General features: G+C 39.2%; 2 protein-coding genes across 2 annotated transcripts; one reads left to right on the forward strand and one right to left on the reverse strand.

The window, feature by feature from the left end:
• Positions 1-1,418: 1,418 nt before the first annotated feature.
• Positions 1,419-7,051, forward strand: cdo1 (cysteine dioxygenase, type I). Its single transcript, XM_070833864.1, has 5 exons — positions 1,419-1,669; positions 3,089-3,166; positions 3,881-4,038; positions 4,629-4,798; positions 6,013-7,051. Exons 1-5 carry the CDS (start codon positions 1,500-1,502, stop codon positions 6,040-6,042), a joined length of 606 nt encoding a protein of 201 aa, XP_070689965.1. The 5' UTR covers positions 1,419-1,499; the 3' UTR covers positions 6,043-7,051.
• Positions 7,052-13,112: 6,061 nt separating this feature from the next.
• cep78 (centrosomal protein 78) lies at positions 13,113-21,932 on the reverse strand. Its single transcript, XM_070834140.1, has 16 exons — positions 21,861-21,932; positions 20,582-20,850; positions 20,265-20,440; positions 19,961-20,033; positions 19,760-19,863; positions 19,469-19,643; positions 19,242-19,355; positions 18,954-19,021; positions 18,741-18,843; positions 17,873-17,990; positions 17,655-17,697; positions 17,244-17,399; positions 17,018-17,095; positions 16,562-16,743; positions 14,354-14,516; positions 13,113-13,725 (listed from the first exon to the last, which is right to left on the reverse strand). The coding sequence occupies exons 2-16, from the start codon at positions 20,841-20,843 to the stop codon at positions 13,174-13,176; spliced, it is 2,367 nt and encodes a 788-aa protein (XP_070690241.1). The 5' UTR covers positions 20,844-20,850; positions 21,861-21,932; the 3' UTR covers positions 13,113-13,173.
• Positions 21,933-22,191: the final 259 nt, after the last annotated feature.

Genomic DNA, 22,191 nt, shown 5'->3' on the forward strand with positions numbered 1-22,191 from the left:
CTTGAGTAAGACGCTGAAGTGAAAGTTGGAGCTGAGCACTGATGTGACATTTGATATGTTGCACTTCCAAGCCACCACTTCTAAACACATACACAGTCAATACCCTGTTGATTTCATCTGTACTATTCAGTACATGACCTAAAATAGTCCCTGAGCCACTGAACAGGCTTCCACTGGCATGTTGTTTTTCTTCATAGTGAGTCTTCTTCTTTTCATCAAGATAAATGGGTGTAGTACAGTTGAGTGATTAACTGGACTGGCTCATCAGTCGCATCTAGAACATCCTGATAAAAGGATTTTAGACATGATATCAAAAACATGGACAGGAGCATCCCTGCTTGTGTATGAGCACTTATTCAGTTTGTTTCTTATTGTTTAGTGATGTGAGGTTTATCTGAGGCTGAGGTCTGAGGCTATAATTTACTCAGGTATTTGGATTTTGTGAAACTTCATATTCAGATGGAAGGGGTGCTCTCTGAGTCATAACTACCCCACCGTAGACGTAGCTGCTCCTCTGTGAGGACTTTTACTCTTGACTACTTATAGTGGACAGCCCTTTCTGCTTTATATTTTCTAATATACAATATTTTCATTTACACACATTTTACATCAAAACACAGGCCAAATTATTCAAGTAGTTTTCCACTAGCGTTACTCTCACACCCACAAGGCGTACGTGACTTGATCCATCATCAGATTTTATTGCTCGACTGTACAAGGTTGCTTGGTGGTATGAAAGGGCCACACGTCATTGGGTAATGAACTAAGTAAGCCATTATAAGTTTGCAGTATTAATGAGGGACTTTCCTCCCCGCCCCTCTGGTGTCCTTCCCTTTGCATAGGCTACTTTAATACGAGTGTTTCATAAGATTGACTAAATATATATTGCAAGAGTGATGTCATAATCTGTTGAGTTGGTGCATCCAAAAGAAGGGTGATAAACTTGATCTGGTCTGCACAAGCTTGATGACAGAGTTGATGCTGAGTTTCTGATGAGTGCACTCGGAAAAACAGTCTGGCCAGCCCTTGATGGGAAAATAACTCAGTGAGAAAGTGAAAGGGGGCGAGAGAGAAAGAGAGAGAGAGAGAGAGACAGAGAAAGGGGGAGCTTGTGTGTTTGTGACAACGTGGTGGAATTGGACTCAAAGAGGATTAGTCCAAGTTCTTAATGTGTGAGATGAATGCATAGCATCGGTTAAAACACGCAAAATTAAAGATAGAAATTGCATCATCTGTATGGAGCAGGTGTGTTGAAAGCTCTGCAACGTGTTTTTTTTTCTCAATATTCAATCATGCACTCGCAGCTAAACGCATTTAAATTAGACTGTGCTGTGGGCGTTCCCCTTTTTTCAATAATGGTACAGTCCATTACCAGCTCGCCCCCAAATTGTTGCTCTGGCCTATAAAAAGTAAAGGACTGAACAAAATTGGCAAGACAAACCTGTTGTTCTTACTGAAAAGAAATAATTGAAGAAAAACCTGCTGCCCAGCTGAGAGAGATGGAGCAAACCGAGGTGATGAAGCCAGAGACTCTGGACGACCTGATAAAAATCCTGCATAACATCTTCGCGAGTGATTCCATCAATGTTGAGGAGGTCCAAAATATAATGGAATCATATGAAAGCAAGCCTGAGGACTGGAAGCAGTACGCAATTTTCGACAAGTACAGGTAAAACTGTTTCATAATCCTGATAGGACTAATAACTACTCAGATTTATTGTGCTGATGCACTTTGCACTCTTGCTCTTTTCCCTTGTCTGTCACTTTGGCGTAGTGCGTTTTTGTTTTTAAACTTTTATTTATCCAATCAAATTTCGCAATTTTTCATATTGTGTCTGTGTTCCATGTCACTTTTTTAAAAGTTAAAAGCACTTTATGTGGCCGCTCTGGAAGGAGGCACCGTGCCCTTGAAAAAGTGGTGCATATAAAGGACTTTAAGATAAGTTCATTATTCCTATAGGTTATGCATACGTATGGATTCATATAGTATAACCTGTTTAAAAGGTTATACTGAATGCATTTAATCCACGTTTTACATCCAGTCATTAAAAATGTCTTTACTTTTAAAAAAGCTTCGTCCTCATGTTTGAATGAAAACCAGCTGTTGTTGTTTCCATGCAGAATCGCAGCTTTAGTCACACCCTGTTGGAATAAAAGAAAAACAAACCCGAGTTGTTTGCATAATTCAGATCAGTGCAGCGTATTTTTAAACGCCACTTACTCGCCGATCTGATGATCTCGTACAAAACAGTTCGTTCGCAGTGTTTATCTCTGCAGTCCCCTCCCCGCCGCAAAATACGGCTGTTGTATTGAAAACTTTTCAATGGCTCCGGCGTCCCAGTGTTTTGGTGAGTGTTGGGGTCAATGGAGGGAGGGTGAGAGGGCCATCCAATCAACACTGAGAACGGATCACACACCCGCTGATTTCTGCAGAGGTGGCTGCTTGTGGTGTGTCTGTGCGTCGCCCACCAGCGAGCTGCAGCTGCTCATAAAACATTTGGAGACTGACGGGATCCCTCAGGGCAGACAAATAGGTGCCCAGCGGCGACAGTATTTACAGCAAGGACGCAGGTCCGCCTATGACACGAAGGGGATGCTGGTAGATTTTCTGTACGGGCATAAAATGAGTAAAACTTTGAAGTGTCAGTGGCCCCTGGCCCCAGATGGATTGTAGGGCAGGTGACATATTTTCCTTGGCATCTGTAAAATGAAATAGTAGAATCGACCGTTATCAACAGCAAGTAGTGTATTACAAGCTTTACGGTGCGGGTTTAGTTAGACAAGTAAAATAACAATAGCAAAAAAATAAATTCAAGTCATCATTTTGGTAATACATTTTAATTAGTAAACCTCATAATGCTCAAATGTCCAGACTTTCATCAAGAATTATATATACTATATATACATTCATATACATTTATGAATGTATACATATATATACATTTATAAACATTTTCACTACCTTTCCCAGTCCCAGTCACCTGTGCGTCACAAGTTTGCCCTCTGGCCTCCTTTTGAACAGTTACAGTAGGATACACGATGTACCGTCTGTGTCCCTGTTTGTTTAACAAATTATCATCTTTTGCAGGTACACGAGGAACCTGGTTGATGAGGGTAATGGGAAGTTCAATCTCATCATTCTGTGCTGGGGAGAGGGCCATGGCAGGTGAGATGCCTCCACATGCAAACGAATAATTAGCATGATTGTTGCTCATTTATAGCAAAATCCAATAGTCGTTTGCTAATTTTCTTGTTGTCTCTACAAGAGATTATCGCAGTAAATTTAAACCAGCAGGTATAAACCTGTCACACCTGCTGCATTAAACTCATCAAACATTTCATTTAGGAAATAATAAGATTGTCCTCTCATGTTATGGCATGTCACCAGCTCATCAATCTTTAGATACTGTCGACCACATGTTCGAGTGATTTGGAAATTATTGCATCAAGTTAATAGAGATAAGAGAGTCCAATGTTCTGCAGACAGACAGGAAGGTTGTGTAAACTGATATTATTAGATGATATCTATCGCAGTTCCCACCAAGTCAGCATATGTGACTTTAACACCTGAACTGGGAGTCTAGAGAAATGAGATTATATATTATTTGACCAGCACTAAGAGCTTTTTTTCACAAGAGCAAAGATATTTGTTTTACAGCACCTACTGCAGACTGCTTATTACTCATAGAATTGCAATGACATTACATTATATTATGCATGGATCTTATATCTGTCAGTCTGGATGAACAGTTTGTGTATTGCGTAGCCTAACACAAGAAGAAGAGGTCCAGAGTGTCTGAGAACACAACTGCAAAGATGAAAAGTCATGAGGAAGACATATTCTGATGCTGTATGCATGTGTGTTCCTCAACATTTGCAGTAGCATCCACGACCACACAAACTCCCACTGTTTCATGAAGATGCTGCAGGGTCAGCTGAAGGAGACCCTGTTTGACTGGCCGGAAGGTAAATCACAAGGAGATATGGTCCAGAAGTCACAGAGAATCCTCCAGGAAAACAAGGTCGCTTACATAAATGGTGAGAAACCAGACTGAGTGCTGATTGTTTCTTTTCTTTTTAATTGGAGTTGGCCCTTTACCCTAATAATACCACTTAGTTCTATTAATACTTGTTTGTTTGTGTGTGGGGGCAAGTTGTGAAACTGGTTCTTAACACGGTGAAACACTCTGATTCTTATGTTAATGTGGCTAAATAATAATGCTGTGTTCAGTACAAGAGAACAAACGTCCATTGCATGTTCTGTCCCACGTGAGATATGCTGATGTGACATACAGTATCTCTGCAGACACGACTGGCCTCAGTGTCATATATGGTTTTTTACTGTGCAGAGTAAAAGCAAAGATTCCAGCCAATTTACAACTATTCTAGCTGGAGTTAACAGCCAGTTGCAACTTTACAATGAATAGTATTCAGGTCTCTCTCCATATCTGACTGCTGACTGAGCATTTCCCCAAAGCCAACACAGCCCCGGTGTGATGTTTGGTCTCAGTAGTTGGTTACAGCACTGCCAGTAACTTCCTGTGCGCCTCGTATCAATGCATTCCAGTGTAAATGCATGTTGTTTGTTCATGTGTGTGTGTGTGTGTGTGTGTGTGTGCATATTTTAGACTCCATTGGCTTGCATCGTGTGGAAAATGGCAGCCACACAGAGGGTGCCATCAGTTTGCACCTGTACAGCCCCCCTTTCCAATTCTGCCAAACCTTTGACCAGCGGACGGGGCACAGGAACACAGTCAAGATGACCTTCTGGAGCAAATTCGGAGAGAGGACTCCAATTGTAAGATACTTTTTTATGGCTTTAATACATACATATTCAGTGAAAACTGACAATATCCAACGCAATAAAATCTCCTCTTTTGATTTACGCATGCAAACTTGGTGATGTCAAATTTTGTAGGTGGAAGTTTTGAGACTGTAAATATGGGACATTAAATTCAGAGATATGTCATATTATAACAAAATGCACTGTACAAACTTAATCATAGCTCAGCATGCAAAACAGCTTAAAAATAACAGCCTAAAGTAATTAAATAGCCTCTCTTGTTTTAGAGATTTGATTCAATTCATTCACTTACTACTCAAAAGCATTAAGGCCTGTTTATATAAATGCGTAACTGCGAGTTAAAATCTTAGCAAAACATGAGTACATACCACACACAGGATCATTACAAACAGTTAATTGAACATGCTGCCTTCCTCACCCCCCCAAATGTGCTGCCCTGTGAGCAGGAAGGTAGAAGTTTTTATAGCGCTGCTCTCATTAAACACAGCCGATAAGCAGTTAAAGCAGCACCCCATGAAGCTTCAGGAATTTGATAGAAAGTTTCCATTTCATATAGATAAAATGTGTTTCCAGTTACTGCTGTTTCAACAAAAATGTTGCTTCAGCAGGCAAGAAATGTTGTTGAAAAACGTGAGAGCAGTTTTTACGGCTCAGGCAAATAAGAATCAAATTTGGTCCAATTAACTTTTTTAATGAAATGCGTCCTCTGAAATCGTTATCCACACTGCTGCACATAATAAAATAAATAAATCACCAAGAAAACTGCTCAAAAAGGTACAGATATGAAAGCTACAGTATTGGACCTCTGCCTGCTCCGGACACCCTGCAAACAACAGTAGTCTTATCTGAAATCTTAAGTTGTATAAGCATACAATGGCCATAACACCGTTGAGTTAGTGCATTAGATTGCAACACTAAATGGAGGAGATAAGATAGTAGGAGCACCTAAGTGTGAGTACATAACGAACTTCACTCACCATACGCCCAACAATTGTTATGGCATGAGGTTGTTTTTTGGGATGGATTACCAATTAGGTGCTATATTACTTAATGGATGGAAAACTTAATTATGTCTAAATTAGGAACCTGGTTTTGAGTAGCCCTGGTTTCGCTTTGGGTATGACTCACTTAAAAGAGGTATGTGTAATTTGTTGGCTAATAGAACCCATAAACTAAACCACCTCTGCTTTTCTCTTCTCTTTTTGTAGGAGACCACAGTCTCACAAGAGAACAACTAAAGGTCACCAAAGGAGGCTCCAGATGATGAAGACAGTGGTATTTAAAATGACAATGTTATGAAATTGATTCAAGGGAAACTGCTGGGAAAGTGAAATGTGGACCTACTATGACTAAGCAACCCATTTCAAAATCAGGAGCGGGCCGGTTCAAAAGGACAACCCAGTAATTAGAATGGCTTTATCACTGCCCAGTGTGAGCTTGGCAAATACTGATGAGCACAGGACGAATGCATGAATAGGCTTGGACATGGATTGAATCTGCCTTTTGTTTGCTGGGCCTGAGGAGACCCTTTTCCAATAACAACATTCCTGTCTATCCATGACCTGTGTAACCACACTTTTGTAAAGTTATGGCCCATAGTCAAAGAGTAGAGCTTTAGCAATTGAAAAAGAAGGAAAATATTGCTGTCATAGTGTTTCTCTTAAATTTTATATCTCATGAAAAGAAAAACAGTGCCGCAATCACCAGTCTTGTTCTCAAAGGAGCACTTTTATAGCTGTATTTACTGTCATTTATACCACTCAAAATTGTCTTAACACCTTTTGGAAAAATTGTGATGAAGTGTAGCGTTGTTTGTATGATCTAATCAAAAAAAAAAAAGTCTGTTCTATTTTCATTTGGAAAAAGAAATGTAAAGCTTTCGAGTTGTGTTGTTTTAAAAGTGCGATGGTTGTAATTTATTTGCAGGTTATTCTGTTCGCGGTGGGAGTGTTTTAAACCTGCAAGCTACCGTGTCACTCCTAAATGTATTCATACTCATAAGTTTTGACCAAGAGACCCTTATGGAGGGATTATTTTGTATTATTCGCAATATGTTTAGTTAAAGCTCATACCTTTCTCAGGATTTTGGCATATTTTAATTGTAGCTATATTTATATATAGCGTGTAGTTCTTACAGCATAGCACCTTTCTTAGCACTGTCAAATGCATGCATGATTTCTGTGATGCAGTAAATGATAAATCTGGCCATAACTGTAGACCATTAAACGCCTATACCCTTTCAGAGAACTTCACTGTGTGTTTGTCTTCACTTTTATATATTTTTGTAATCTCTTTCTATGTGTCTCATACTATATGCCACATCTACATAAGATGAATTAACCCTTTAATGTCTGAACCATGAAATGATTGCAATTTTTTGAAACTGGAGTGGTCTTCTGACAAATTACAACAACAAAAAAAAAATAATTCAAATTTAAAAAGTTTTAATTTGTATCATTTTTGCTACATCCGGCATTTTTGTGCAATTTATTGCTCACAGTTTGTTTATCTTAAACAAACAAAACATATAAAACACAGATAAAATACAAAACACACAAAATAATATCACACAGAGTTAAGCCTTTTTTCGTAGACCTGTGCAAAAAATATAAAAGCAGATGCATGCATGCGTCCTTTGGTGTGAGATGCTGGGTGTAAACACTTAAATAGGTCAGCTTTGTTGCTTACCTCATTGATATTTAAGCAATGTGGGCCAATAAACCCTAATGGTTCACTGCTAGTGGCATTAATTGCGGAAATGCAATTTATTAGCAGATAAGCCCCGTTTGGCATCAGGCTGGCAGGCAAACTAATGCATGTGTTGCCATCTGTACTTTGAAACAAGGGACATATTGATCGGTCATTACCTTGACCAGTTGATAGATTATGTTAATGGTGCACTGATAACAGTACTAAAGACCAGACAAGTCTGACGTCTGTGCACAAGTGACATCTCCATGTCAAGCAAACAAGTGCGTTAACTGTACAATAGTGTGTGTGTATTAGTGAATTAATTTGAAAGATTGAAGACACACCAACAAGAATACTCCAGCAAAGCTCCATTTTCCTGTACAATGTATTCATTTACAGTAACTATACATATTGACACTGCACAGCTATTGATGCAAACTTAGTCAATGACAAGATAAGAGAGTTGGTAACTGTGCACGAGGTAAAATGCACATTAACCTATTCCTTCATATGTTATTTTAGGGTGTCCACTATAGAAGCCTATGGCCTCTTGGCCTCTCCCGTATTGTTTTTTCTTGCTCATACAGTAAGAAGTTTGTATGCGGGGGAATAGAGGTAAAACACGTCGTAGTCTGTGACGTTTAAATGATCTCAGATATGCAAGAGTACCTGTATGTGGACAGGAAAGTCAGTAAAAGTGGTTGCTCATCGTTATCAGCAATAAAAATAAAAGTCTCAGTGACCACAAGCCTGGAAATTGTATCTGTTCAGCTAAAAGTAGTCAACAGTGACATTTACTCATCCAAAAGGAACTGTACGCATACAGTTCTGTACTACCCTGGATGTTATTGCTTTGTGTTCCTTCTTAGTGACAGTTTCTCTCAGATCCACCCCCTCACGGCAAATACTGACGGTTCAGTCAAACAACAGACATACGTCAGTCACATTTCATCATTATTTGCCTTTGCTTAAAGCACCCAGTGTTTCAGGGAGGTGAGTTCTCCTCAGGTTTTCTCTGTACCAGGGCAGCCATGGGATGGCCTGCAGCCAGTGTTATATAATAATGAAGCAGTAGCCTTGATTGCTCCCCCAGGGCACCTGTTTTATAAGAGGACATGACTGCCATGTGCCTGGATGGACGCTCATCCAGTAGGCCGTTATCTTCATCTGATGATAAATTCTGATGTTTGGATTGTCAATTTAATGATCATGGTGCAGCCATTAAGCTTAATCCTTCAATAAAATAAGCACAATCCAGTGTCAGAAGGTTACTGGGTGTTGATTCCTCAACAGCATTAACATGGAAGAGGACGTTGAGCTTATTGCGCCGCAGATTCCGCAGGAATAGACTTGTGAACGCAATCTTTCTCTCAGTCCTTGATTAGAGTTTTAAACCATTACTTGACTAAATGTTGTAACAGGGGGCCTCTCTTTAGATGCGCTCTTCATCAAAATGCAGAGTGGTGTCTCCACTAATGTGAGAAGGCTGCATCATTGGTGGTCTTGTAAATTCACAGACCGTTGTGAAAATGTGATAGATAGCTTTTTGTGGTTTGACACTAAGGGCACTCCAGATGAGTTTCAAAACATTCAAGATTCAAGATTAAAAGACTTTATTGTCACATGCTCAGCAGTTACATGAAGTAATCAGTGGCAGTGATCAAGTAATATAAATAAGGTATATACAACGAAAAAAATAATAAGAAAATAAAATGCACTCATTAAGGTCATGATTATGTGATGATGATTGTGTATTTGTACATTTTCTAGTGATAGTGGGTGTAGTTACAATTTGTTCATCAGAAATGTTGCTATTGTTTGTCACTGTCTCTACTCTCAGAACACTTGCTTCATGCTGAACTTAATAAAATATCAATTTTAAGCCATTTACACCATGTCCTCTTTTACTGTGCTTTTTAGATTTTGGCCAGTTACACAATTTATGCATTTTTATCCCACTGGAACTGAAGTCAGACTTAATTCAACTACAGAGAGTTCATACTAATACAAGCCACCTATACTATAAACTGTGTGTTCCATAACAACCTACATTTCTGTTTTTTTTTTCCAGGAGGTTCCATCAATTCTTCCCTTCATTTCATTCTAAATCTATCCATTGTGCATATGGAGCTTCAACTAACTTACTGTAAGTCTCTTTGGACATACAGAGCAGAATGAATCCATTTTCTCAGTGTAGATGTTGACCTTGGGTTATAGGTCTCTGCCCGAACGGAAGACGCCTTGGCATGCAGCAGCAACAATTGTTCACTGATTCTTATATTTGGGCGTTTTTTTTTCTTCTCTTTGTTCCCTTTTCTTCACCGGTCACACTGTTCTCTGTTAGCGCCGCTAGAGTCGTCTCCATATCTGTGGAGCAGCTATAGTTATGGTGAGGATCATAAAACATGACAGCAATTTTCACAGTTTCCCTAACCCCTTACTTTGTTCTGGCAGTGCTGGGATTGAAAGTGCAAAGTAGAGTCTATGACTGTGTCCTGGGATGATAACAATAAGCCAGTGTTGTAGAATCTTCTAGGACTCTGAAAGAAGCGGAAGAGCTTTGATAAAGTACTTATCGAAGCAACTTCAGTACATTGATAGTGAAACACACATTCATACAGCAAATGGCACATATGCTGCATTATCAACACTGTGAGGCATGACAGCCCTTTGTTTTATTACATGAGTGAGTAAGCCTTTGCTCTGCACCTTCAGGGCCTTTGAGCGTTTCAGTTCATATCATTATTAACTAAATTATAACTTCAATGTTTAAATTATTATTACATTTTTCAGCTATTTCCATTTGGGCTTTCATTTTCTCAAAATGGTGAATGAACCCAACAAGAGTGAGATTGCTGAACTGACCGGTTACACACAAGAGTCATTCCTTAATCTCACAGAGGACATGGAAAAGAACTCTACGAAATTTCAGAAAACAGTAAAACATTATGAGCTCCATACCCTGGGTTTGCAAAACAGTGATCAATGCCTTCAGAGATCAATGCCAAGAGAGATGTAGCAAACAACATTTGCATTGAAAAACGTATTTGTACAACTAATAAGACATTTAAAATCTCTTTATCACTCTAAAATCTTAGTTAATTATTTGCAAAACAGGTGTTTGAGGAAAAAGTACCAAAAAAGACAACTGAAAGAAGAATAAAAGATAAGGTTACACTGAGATGACATAATCATCTAGAGCTGTACTTTTGGCTTTTACTGATGTTTTGGTCAAAACAGGGAATGTGAAAACAGGCATACGCCAGTAGCACACTATGTCCTGACATGTCTTACTCTGACCCACAAAACTCATACTTTGGTCCCATTACTGAGACTCTCAGGACGCAGCACCTAAAGAGAAAAACAACAAAATATAGTAAACAGACTCCACATGCTCCACAAACGGTTGCTGCATCTAGAAAGCTAGCAGACACAGGTCCAAAATGTTCATTCTAGCAACATTCTAGCAACACGTGCAGCACTGAGAATAAATGAAGAAAGAAAATGTCTTTCAACAGCTCAGAAACACAACTTAAAACTGCTAACATGTTTATTAAAAAACAGAAGTTTCAGAGCAGTGCAGAATATGTTCACAGCTTATGGCATCAGTTTGGGCCCTTGTACCTTATGAACATTTAATTGCAAAAATATTTAATAAATTGATTGAAAAAAACAACAACATTCAGTCTAATGAACAAAACATAGATAAAGGAACAAAGTTTAAAGGAAACATCCGTTGTTAAATGAAAACCAAAAGTTAATCAATCTTCTATCTGGTTACCGAATCGAGAGACCTCAAACTTCCTGTTTGACTCCAGCTGTAAGTTCCCATGTCATGAAGACAAACAAGACACAAACAGTTTCAAATAAAAACTAATTTTTCTGAGGTGTGATGCATTCTCACATGAAACAGGACCACATTGGGAGGAATTTGAATTGGTAAAATAGTGGTTAAAATGAGAAAAGAAAAGGTGAATTCATCTTTTTAAACTACTGGAGGCCATTTTGTTGATGGAGAAAACCGTTGCTGTGAACGCTGCTGTGTCACAGTGAAACTCATTGAATCACAACGAAACTTCTGAACTTGGCATCACACCTCCATATGCTGGAAGGACACCACAGACCAAAACCAATAGCCTTGTGATGTTAAAGGCATCTCAGAATGAAACAGAAAACAAGCACCACACCTTCACAACACATTAAGTGTGTCCTCTTATATTTCCAATATCATATATATATATATATATATATATATATATATTATTTCCAGTCCAGTACAATGGGCATAGCTTGCAGCTTGATTTGATATTTAATTTTTCCTTGTTTAAAAATATTTCATAGTGTAGAATTATACCCTTTGTCATCCCAGTTAACATATTCTGCACTGCTCTGAAAGTTTTTTTTTTCCTTTAAGAAATGTTTGTCTTCATGACATGGGAACTTACACCTTGAGTCACACAGGAAGTTTAAGGTCTCTCGATACGGTAACCAGATAGAAGATCGATTAACTTTTGGTTTTCATTTAACAACAGATGTTTCCTTTTAACTTTTGTTTCTTTATCTATGTTTTGTTCATTAGACTTCTTTTAATAACTATAACAATTGTTGTTTTTTTTCAATCAATTTATTTAATATTTTTGCAATTAAATGTTCATAAGGTACAAGGGCCCAAACTGGTGCCATAAGCTGTGAACATATTCTGCACTGCTCTGAAACTTCTGTTTTTTTTTTTCCTTTGCGTAATGTTTGCTTGCAAGACATGGGAAATTACACCTTGAGTCAAACAGAAAGTTTGAGGTCTCTGATGGTAACCAGATAGAAGATTGTTTACTTTTGGTTTTGATTTAATTTAACAACTGATGTTTCAATCAATTTATTTAATATTACATAAGGTACAAGGGCCCAAATTGGATACAGGGATGCTAAGTTCCCATGTCATGAAGACTAACATTTCTTAAAGGAAAAAAAAAACAGAACCTTCAGAGCAGTGCAGAATATGTTAACTGGGATGACAAAGGGTATAATTCTACACTATGAAATATTTTTAAACAAGGAAAAATTAAATATCAAATCTGCATTCACTTCTAAAAATACAAATATTGTGTAAAACAACCATAAAATGAGTGATAATCCACATGAAACAAACAGTTTCAAATAAAAACTCTCATAAAATGTCTGAGATTGTAATTTTGCTGAGGTGTGATGCATTCTCACATGAAACAGGACCACATTGGGAGGAACCTGATTTTTGGATTTGGACTAAGCCTTGATTGAGGTTAGCTTGGAAACCTAAATACCTACTATCACTCCTTATTGAATGAAATTGTTATAGTGTGCAGGCCCAAAGGTGCAAAATCTGTCTGCAAAAAAACTTGACACTACAAAAACAGGGCAAAATGTAAATAGAAAAATACATACTGCATTCTTTGACAAATTTGCCTCAATCACCATACACTCTAAAATTTAAGATTTAAAAATAAGTTGTATAACATCTACACCACAGACATTCTATAAGTAAACAAAACTCTTGGGAAGTAACAGAAAGAACTTTAAGGAGAAGGCACCAAGGCCGGCTGAAAGACACAACTTTTCATATTTCTCTGGTAAGCTGGTCAGAAGGATTCATTTTCTGACTGCCCTCCCAGACTGCACAGTGACCCGATCTGCTTCAGAGTCTCTCACCAAGGATAGGCTTTCCCCTCTGACCCCTCTGACCCTGACTGACCCACTGTCACTAGCCTTCCCTGCCCCCTGTTCACCGACCCTACTGATCTCACAGACACTGCCTTGTCACTTATAATGTCACTAATACTTGATCTTATGGACATTTCACCAAGAGAGCCATTGCTATGGGAAGCAAGACTGTGAGAGTAGCTGTTGTTGAAGATGTATCCATGGGAACTGTTGCTTCTGTGAGAGTTGCTGTTGCTCTTGGGGTGGCTTGGGGTGGTCTGAAAAGTTTTACCGAAATAAACCTTATCAAAGGACTTTTGGCTACGGACACTGTGCTCAGAGCCCGAGTCATGTCGGGTATCGGGTAGCCAAGACTTTGAATATTCATCTGGCTCCTCTTCACCACCTAGATCAGGGTTCACTGCTGGTCCAGAGGCCTGAGTCAAGGTCGCATCAAGTACCTTGTCTTCATGCAAGGACCCCCTTTGAGAGGATGGAGATCTGGGAGTGATGGTGGCAGACGTTTTACGAGAGGGAGCAGGCAGGACGCTGCCTACCTAAAGGCAGAAGGTTTGACGACAAAGCAACAGACAAATGTTTCAATTAACTTTTTCAAGTCACTAATAGGATACAGCCTAGGGATTTAGAGCTACTACGAAAGACAGAGACACTTAGCAATTTTAACAAATCAACAGAAGATGTGATAATATAGGCAATACTCAAAACCTTAGCATCTTTGCACTCTGCATCATTACATCTCTCTTCAAAGTTTTTTCTATATATACTTGGTGAATAAGGCTGATTCTGATTATTAGTGAAACTTTAGTCCTCTGAGCAGCATGAGTGGCATGTCTCATTAAAAGTCTCCAAATGTGACATAGAGCCGGTGTACAATTTCCACTTGATGCACATCAGCAGTGCTACAGCTCAAATGTCCTATGGAAGTATTTAGGGCATGGCACCCTCTTACAAAAGGGGAGGTGTGCAGTTAACACTTGATCCTTCAACCAAAATGCAATATTTGCATTTGGATTTGTTATAATCTGTCTTCAAGGACTCTCTGCTCTTGTGTTTTAAAACTACATGCTACAAGCTACATGCTAACATGAAACTGAAACACTTACTGCAGGTGTAACAATGGTATCTGTCACTGGCAAACATTTCCCAAACATTATCAACACTTACCAAGGACAATGCATCAGTCTTTGCTTGAAAATCCTGATTGCCTTCTTTAGACAATAATGCTGCACCATCCAAATTTGGTCCTATTGTAGAGGAGAGCTGAGGTCTTCCTGGAGGGTGGAAATCTGTCTTGTCAACTCCAGCCATTGAAGCTAGCTGACCCAGGCTAAAAAAAAAAAAAGAGGTGAAATTCATTCAAATTGAAAGGTCACGAGTTGGCACAGGAATTCCATTCATGCATCACTGAACTGTACACTAAAATATTGAATATTGCATTGATAAAAGCTAGCAAATGCTACCTTACATACAGGTTGACTTTTTCCACAAAACATAAAGTTCCACTGACAATTCTATATTGTGAAATATTTTTAAACAAGGAAAAAGTAAATATCAAATCTGCATTCACTTCTAAAAATACAAATATTGTGTAAAACAACCATAAAATGAGTGATAATCCACATGACACAAACAGTTTCAAATAAAAACTCCCGTAAAATGACTGAGATTGTAATTTTCCTGAGGTGTGACGCATTCTCACATGAAACAGGCCACATTGGGAGGAAAGTCATTTTTGGATTTGAACTAAGCCTTGATTGAGGTTAGCTTGGAAACCTAAACACCTACTATCACTCCTTATTGAATGAAATTGTTATAGTGTGCAGGCCCAAAGGTGCAAAATCTGTCTGCAAAAAAACTTTACAAAAACAGGGCAAAATGTAAATAGAAAAATACATACTGCATTCTTTGACAGATTTGCACGGAAATTCCATTCATGCATCACTGAACTGTACACTAAAATACTGAATATTGCATTGATAAAAGCAAGCAAATGCTACCTTACATACAGGTTGACTTTTTCCACAAAACATGTAAATGAAGTTCCACTGACAACACTGAATGGACAAGACTACAGGGATGCTGGTTTGGTTCTTTCCATGTAAAAATGGTATTTAAAATAAGAAAAGAAAAGGTGAATTCATCTTTTTTCATCAACCATTGCTGTGAATGCTGCTATGTCACAGTGAAACTTGGCACTGCATCACACTTCCATATTCTGGAAGGACACAGTAGACCACACCCAATAGCCTTGTGATGTTAAAGGCATCTCAGAATGAAACAGAAAACAAGCACCACACCTTCACAACCCAATATTACAAAATACATCTATTGCTGTACCATCAAAACATTAGAAACTAGAAAAGTGCACTCAGGAGAGTGCAGATCTCCTGGTAGAGACTCCTAACCATAACCTACTCTAAACCCGTAACCACAGCAAGCCTTGCAAAAATATTTATCTAACTTTTTTGTTTTTATCTGTTTTATTACAATCTTTGGTCCTGACATGACTCAAGCTATATACTGTAACTGCTTCAATGTACTTAAGTGTTTCAATAAAGTTGTCAAGATGGCTGCAGAGATAACAGCAACAGGGATTTATTCATGTCATATCATGTGATTTTGTTCAAAACAAGACCAAATGATGGATCAGACTAGGTAAGGCTTGTTTTTAGACTGGCCGACTGGAGGCTTGTGCCTGACATGTTAGTGAGCACACAGAGCAACAAGTGTATCCTATTGGAGTTGTCTTAAATGTTCATTACAAAAAGTCCATCAATCCCTCAGCTCGGAGTTCCAGTTCAGTCCCGAGAAAAAAACCCCAACATTTTCACGTCATTGACTTTTGTTTTACCTCATTTTGTGCAGCACATGCTTGGCTTGTCTGAGGTTATTGGTTTGCCAGTGTTTTTTTGTTTTTTTTTTAATGGGAGCTTAGGGTCAATCATACAATCTTTGTAATATTTTGTAAAACCATATCAAATATTTACTACGTCTTTAATGCAAAAAACAAAAACAAAAAAATCATATGTACTTCTCATAGCAGTTTTTTAAAGCTGCTTGACAAACAAGCTTATGGCATCAGTTTGGGCCCTTGTACCTTATGAACATTTAATTGAAAAAATATCAAATGAATAAATGAACAAAAATTAACAAACATCAGTTGTTAAATTAAATCAAAACCAAAAGTAAACAATCTTCTATCTGGTTACCATCAGAGACCTCAAACTTTCTGTTTGACTCAAGTTCCCATGTTATGAAAACAAACATTATGCAAAGGACAGAATGTCCACAGGAAGATATGGAAACGGAAAGTTCTACAGTTAAATGAAAATGTTTTCCGAACATTGTTATGGCCTGTTTAAAAATACTCACCCAGCATCCTTGAGGAGATCCAGGAAAGCATGGAACTTTGTAAAGGAGCTCTCAATGCTCTCAAGGACTGTCTCATCTTCCAGAGCACTGAAAGCAGGTGGTGCTGAAGGAGAGCCAGTGGCTGCAAGTGCCTCTGACAGGGAGTTGTTGGCATTGCGAAGACGGGCATTCTCCAACTCATACTGAACAGAATTAAGAAAAAGACTGAATGAAAAGGCATCTTGAAGCTAGTCTTGTTTGTTCATTTACAAAACATATACAACCATAATATTAGAACTTAGACTGTTGGGCAGCCATTATATCCAAGTGTTTCAAAAGCACATAAGACTGAATGTTGGTTTACTCAAGAAAATGCAAACTGGTGACTGCTGCACAGAAAAGTTGCAGTACAGAAAACAGAAGAAAAAATAAAAAACAAAAAAGCAAGCATCTGCAAGTATCTGAGATCATCATCACCTCCATGAGCCTTGACTCAGCTTTCAGTCTCGCTCTGCGCTCCTCTGCCAGCCTCAGACGACACTCTTTTAGCTCCATCTGCAGGGCATGCATCACAACTAAGTAAACAGCATGCTCAAGTGCTCAAGTAATGTGAAATAAAATAAGTTTTAAAATAAAGTTCAAATCTTTTGCTTTTGTCTTGTCTACAAAACTTCAAAAGTTCTAGTAACCTGATGTGACTAACCTGCATATGTTCAAACTGCCGTCCAGTGATCCTGTCCTGGGAATAAAGAGAAGATGGTCTCTGCTCCACTTCCACCACTTCTTCTTCTTCTTCCGCTTCTTCATCCTCCTCTCCCTCTGAATCTGTCTCCACAGTAACCTTCACAGTAGCTGAACCCTAATGAAAACCATATTTTGACACAGATGAAGATGACAATACGGATTGGATTGAAATAATAATCATAATAATTTGAACAGTTTAACTGTTTTTAACAGGGTTCTGGTCCATTTTCTACTCTAGAGAGTCTAGATTAGTAAATCAAAAGTCACATCATTGGAAATTAATCCAGTCAATACTTGGCTGAGATAATGCTGCCTGGATAGATCAGTCATTTTACAGTAATACACCCTACATAAACTAAAGAAAGCTCACCTGAAAGCTTCGATCTATCACACCAACTCCAGGAGGCATACCTCTGCAACAAAGTTATCAAACAAAGTATGCTTTATAAATACAGGAGGTGTAATTATTACATATAAGATATTTTTACATATAACTTACAGTATGTTCTATTCTGGTTGGTTGAGGAGATGTATTCTGTCAATGTAGCCATAAACTGAACACCAAAATTTCCATCTACATCTCCTCACCTCTGGCGTCCAGCTCGTGCAGCAGCACGCCAAGGCACGTAACGGGAGCGGGAATGGGGCTTCAGTGACTGAGCAACACCTGAGGTCCGCCCGCTAGGAGATGATCCTTTACGAGGGGCTGCAACAAAAAGAAGAAGAACCATATAAAGAACTGAAAAATCATGAACAGAGAGCTTTAAGCTACATGGAGTTCATTGAGTACTGGCCACTGGGCTCAGTTTTTGAACAAGGACACAAACAGTCTTGGATGTAAAGGCCTTCATAGAGTTCTACGTACTTCATTAGGTGGTGAGTGGTTGAACTGTTATGGCGCTTTTCCATTACACAGCTTTAGCTCTACTCGCTTCTACTCGACTTGGTTGGTTTTCCATTACAGCTGCATACCACCTCAAAGTGGGCAGGGTCGTCATAGCAAGGCGGCCCGAAACTCCGGTGGCGTAATTTGTATGCGGCACAAACACGACACAACTAAGGACATTGAGTGTTTGGTTTGTGTGTAGCCGTTTACCTCGTTCACAGAAATAATAAAAACGCCCAGTCGCTGTTTCCAGGGTTTTAAAAACGGCGGGTTTGATTCTTGTGAACGAGTCGCTCTCATGACTCATCCAGTGGCGTCACTCCCTGGGCAATCAGTGGCCTGCAGTCTGTTGACGTCACATTTTCGGCTCGACTCAGCTCGCTTGGAACCCCGGCCGAGTAGGTACTAAAATATTACCTGGTACCAGGTATTATCGCCTAGTGGAAAACCAAAAAGACTGAGTCGAGTCGAGCCGAGTAGGTACTAGTGGAAAAGCGCCATTAGAAATCGCTGAAAGACACTGATGTTTAAGGTAGCATGGTGAGAAACAAGAAAAATGTATACATATACCTATCCTAAATGTGGCTTTTCCTTTGACTGTGCTGGGTAGTGCTCGCCTCCTTGGGCCAGAAGCTCTCTGTGGCTCTGTGGCTGCAGGCTTGATCCAGCAATACTGCCGCACAAGATAAGGAAGATACAAGCCAACTATGAAGCATGCATGCAAATACACCACTAATTCATTCAGATCATCACTAAATGATGACAGTGGCTCGAGATACTCACCTCTGACTGTGACTGTCCATCAGCATTCATCAGCACTTTCTCTATAATAGTTTTAATTAGGACCTTGTCTGTGAAGCAAAAATATAAAAATTAAAAAAAAAAAAAAACATTTCTAGGTTGAAAACACTTCCTATGTGAATGTCTAGTTTGCCACTGGGATCGAGCAAACTTAAAAAGTTAACGATGTGGAACAAACAACAAACCAATAATTTATAATAATAAAAATATATAATATGAGAAAAAAAACATCTAAAAAATGTTATGAATTTGGTTGATGAATCTTCTTACCAACTAAAGGGTTACTACGAATATCCAGTACACAAACAGCAGAATTCGTTTTCAAGGCTTCAAGCAAACGACGAGCACCTTCACTGGACAGACCACACCTCTGTAGGTCCACAGCTGTTCCACAAGTCACAGAATAGAAACGGAAAGCCTGAGCAAAATCATGCAAAAATGGAAACAGCAAACAAACAACTTCTTCTCTTTGTATTTCTCTCAAGCCCAACACTAACCTTTCACCCAGAGGTCCTCGGTTAGTTCGTGTGCAAGAGCGGTGGCACCCCGGTCCCCAATCAAAGTGTTACAGTTAAGGGTGACACGGCGGAGACCTCCCATTCCCTCAAACTGTGGCTGTCGATACCTGAGAGACTCTGCCCATGCGGTACCATGCCTCTGCATTCCCTGATGCTGAGAAAAAAAATATTGGATTTTCATACATATATGTATTCTCCGAATACAGTAATGTTTGAAATAGGATCTGGATTTACACAACACATGTGTGTGCCTTGTGTCTTAAAAATGACCTTGATGATGTTGGCCATATGCTCTGCCCCTCTCCAGGTGAGATTGCAGCCTGTAAAATCTACTGTCCTGATGCTTGTAGAATACTTAACACTTTGGCAAATGACTGAAACATAAAAAAAATCCATTTACAAAAACGTGTTCTCATACAGCACAATCTTCCTGAACAATAAAAGGAAATATAATATTGTGAGTATACACACCCTCTAAGCCCTCATCACTGATTGGACAGTTAGCCAGAGACAGGTTCTCCAAGGAAACACTTTTTGCCAAACCCTGGAATAGAATCCATATGACTAATTAGTTTTAGTCTTTTCTCCAAATTCCACCCCCCCAAAACAGAGCAAGCTGTTTGAATCAAGATTCACCTTCGTTTTACAGCACAAACATCCAAAGGTTATGTCCTCCAAGATGATAGTATTGACCATTATTTACTGTATGAGTATACAAAAAATTATTCTGTGCTGGTCTCTCTATATAAGTAAAATCCACAATAAAATGTTTTACCTTTGTCAGCGTAATGAGGTCTCTCTCCCTCAGTGGAAGTCCATTAAGCTGCAGAGTTTTGAGGTTGGGAGAGACGGTCAAACAGTCTCTAAGGGCCTTGCACAACCTAAATGTCATGTCCTTGGAGCGAATGGCTGGGATCTTCTTCTTGAAGCTAGACTTATAGTACCTCCTGTCTGAAATTGGTGGTGATATGAAAAAAGATATAAAATTGGGAAGTTTCAACTTTTGCTTATCCTGCTAAGTTTTAATAACATAGGTAATTACTGTTTTTTTTCCTCTGATACTCGATGTAGCAAGTTTATTTTCTGCCTTACCTGCATCTCCAGAACCGAGAGTAGCTTGGTATGAGCTACTTATTGCAATGTGGTGCAGGTGTTTGTTGATGCAGAGAGAGTTGAGAATGGGTGGCCAGTCCAAGAGTTTGACTCTGTCTCCATTGAAGTCCAGCATCCCTTTCTCTAAGTTAATCTTGACAGCAGGGAGAGGGACTGACTCCTGCCTCGCACAAGCGAAGTCATAGTACGACATGAAGTCCTGGGCACCCCGCCGCCTTATGTGAGCACCGTCCTGAACCATCTTTGACCTAGGAACAAAAGTATTTTTAAAAAGTCATTAAACAAACTCCTCACTCTTTCTATACATCTCTCTATAAGACTGTCTGATGTGCTGTAGTAATTGAACAGTAACTCAACAACTGAAATTGAAATGGCATATTTGGCCCGAGGTAACAGAGTCTGGCCAGAAATATAGTATACTGCCACTTACAAAGTTTGTCAAATTAGAAAATATTTTGATATCCAAGCACATAATAATGCTGACCCAATATAGGTAAGTAACACTGTTTGATGTATTACCATCAATGATTAGATTATTTAGGCAGTGGTGAAATGTAACTAAGTCCATTTACTCAAGTACCGGCCTACTGTAGCACAAACTCAAGGTACTTTATTTGAGTACTTCCATTTTATGCAACTTCATGCTTTTATTCCACAATATTTATATGACAGCTATAGTTGCTAATTTCTTTTCAGATCTCAACACACAGAGGTAATAAGTCTTTCATTATGTTATGAGAGAATTCGCCTTAATCACAAGCTAAATGAATGCTAAATAAAGCCTGAGCTTGTGAAAAAAAAAATCCCTTTTTGGCGATACAGAGCTCTCACAGGACAGCGATGCACAAACATATGGTGATTTTATGGTGCATTGGTGTAGATTAAACTACCCTAACTGAACTAACCTTTTACTATACTGGTATGTTTACTCATCAGCCTTTCCTCCACAACTAGCCTACACCGTTAAATATAACAGATTTCAGTGTAACATCTGCACGTCAAAGTTAAACGTTAACAACTGAACGAGGGTTGAAATGTATAGTGTATACAGTCCTGTCCTATTTGATGCTAACGTTATCTTCTACAGTAGCTAGCTGTCAGACAGGTAGCAGCGTTAGCAAGCTAAGCTCCTAGAAACCGTTGCTAGTGAAGGGGAGTAACGTTAGCAGGCTCCTGCGGCTAACCAGAAGCCAACGTTTTTAGCCGTGCTTTCATGCATTTTTAATACATTGAATGGGGAGAAAACAATGATATATACCGTCCACATGTAACTGGAGGGTCTTTCGTCGTGGCACTGCTCTCTCGCGTTTTCTTGCCCGCTGTTTGACAACTTCTGTGGTGTGTTATTATTGGTACTGAGAACTACCGCTCAAAAGTGGCGCTGCTGTGCCCATAAGGCCTCGCCCACCTCTCTTCTTCTGTGCTGGCGGTGTGAGTCCCTGCGGAGCGCTGCTGCCACCTATCGACCGCGCAGACACACACACACACACACACACACACACACACAGGACAACACAGTTGCCTTCGAGTGGGGCGTCTTTGTCAAATTTGTGGGATAGCGCAGAAAAAGTGAAGGCATAAGGGAGGGC

Source organism: Pempheris klunzingeri, chromosome 7 (genome assembly GCF_042242105.1).
Source record: "Pempheris klunzingeri isolate RE-2024b chromosome 7, fPemKlu1.hap1, whole genome shotgun sequence".
Taxonomy (NCBI): Eukaryota; Metazoa; Chordata; class Actinopteri; order Acropomatiformes; family Pempheridae; genus Pempheris; species Pempheris klunzingeri.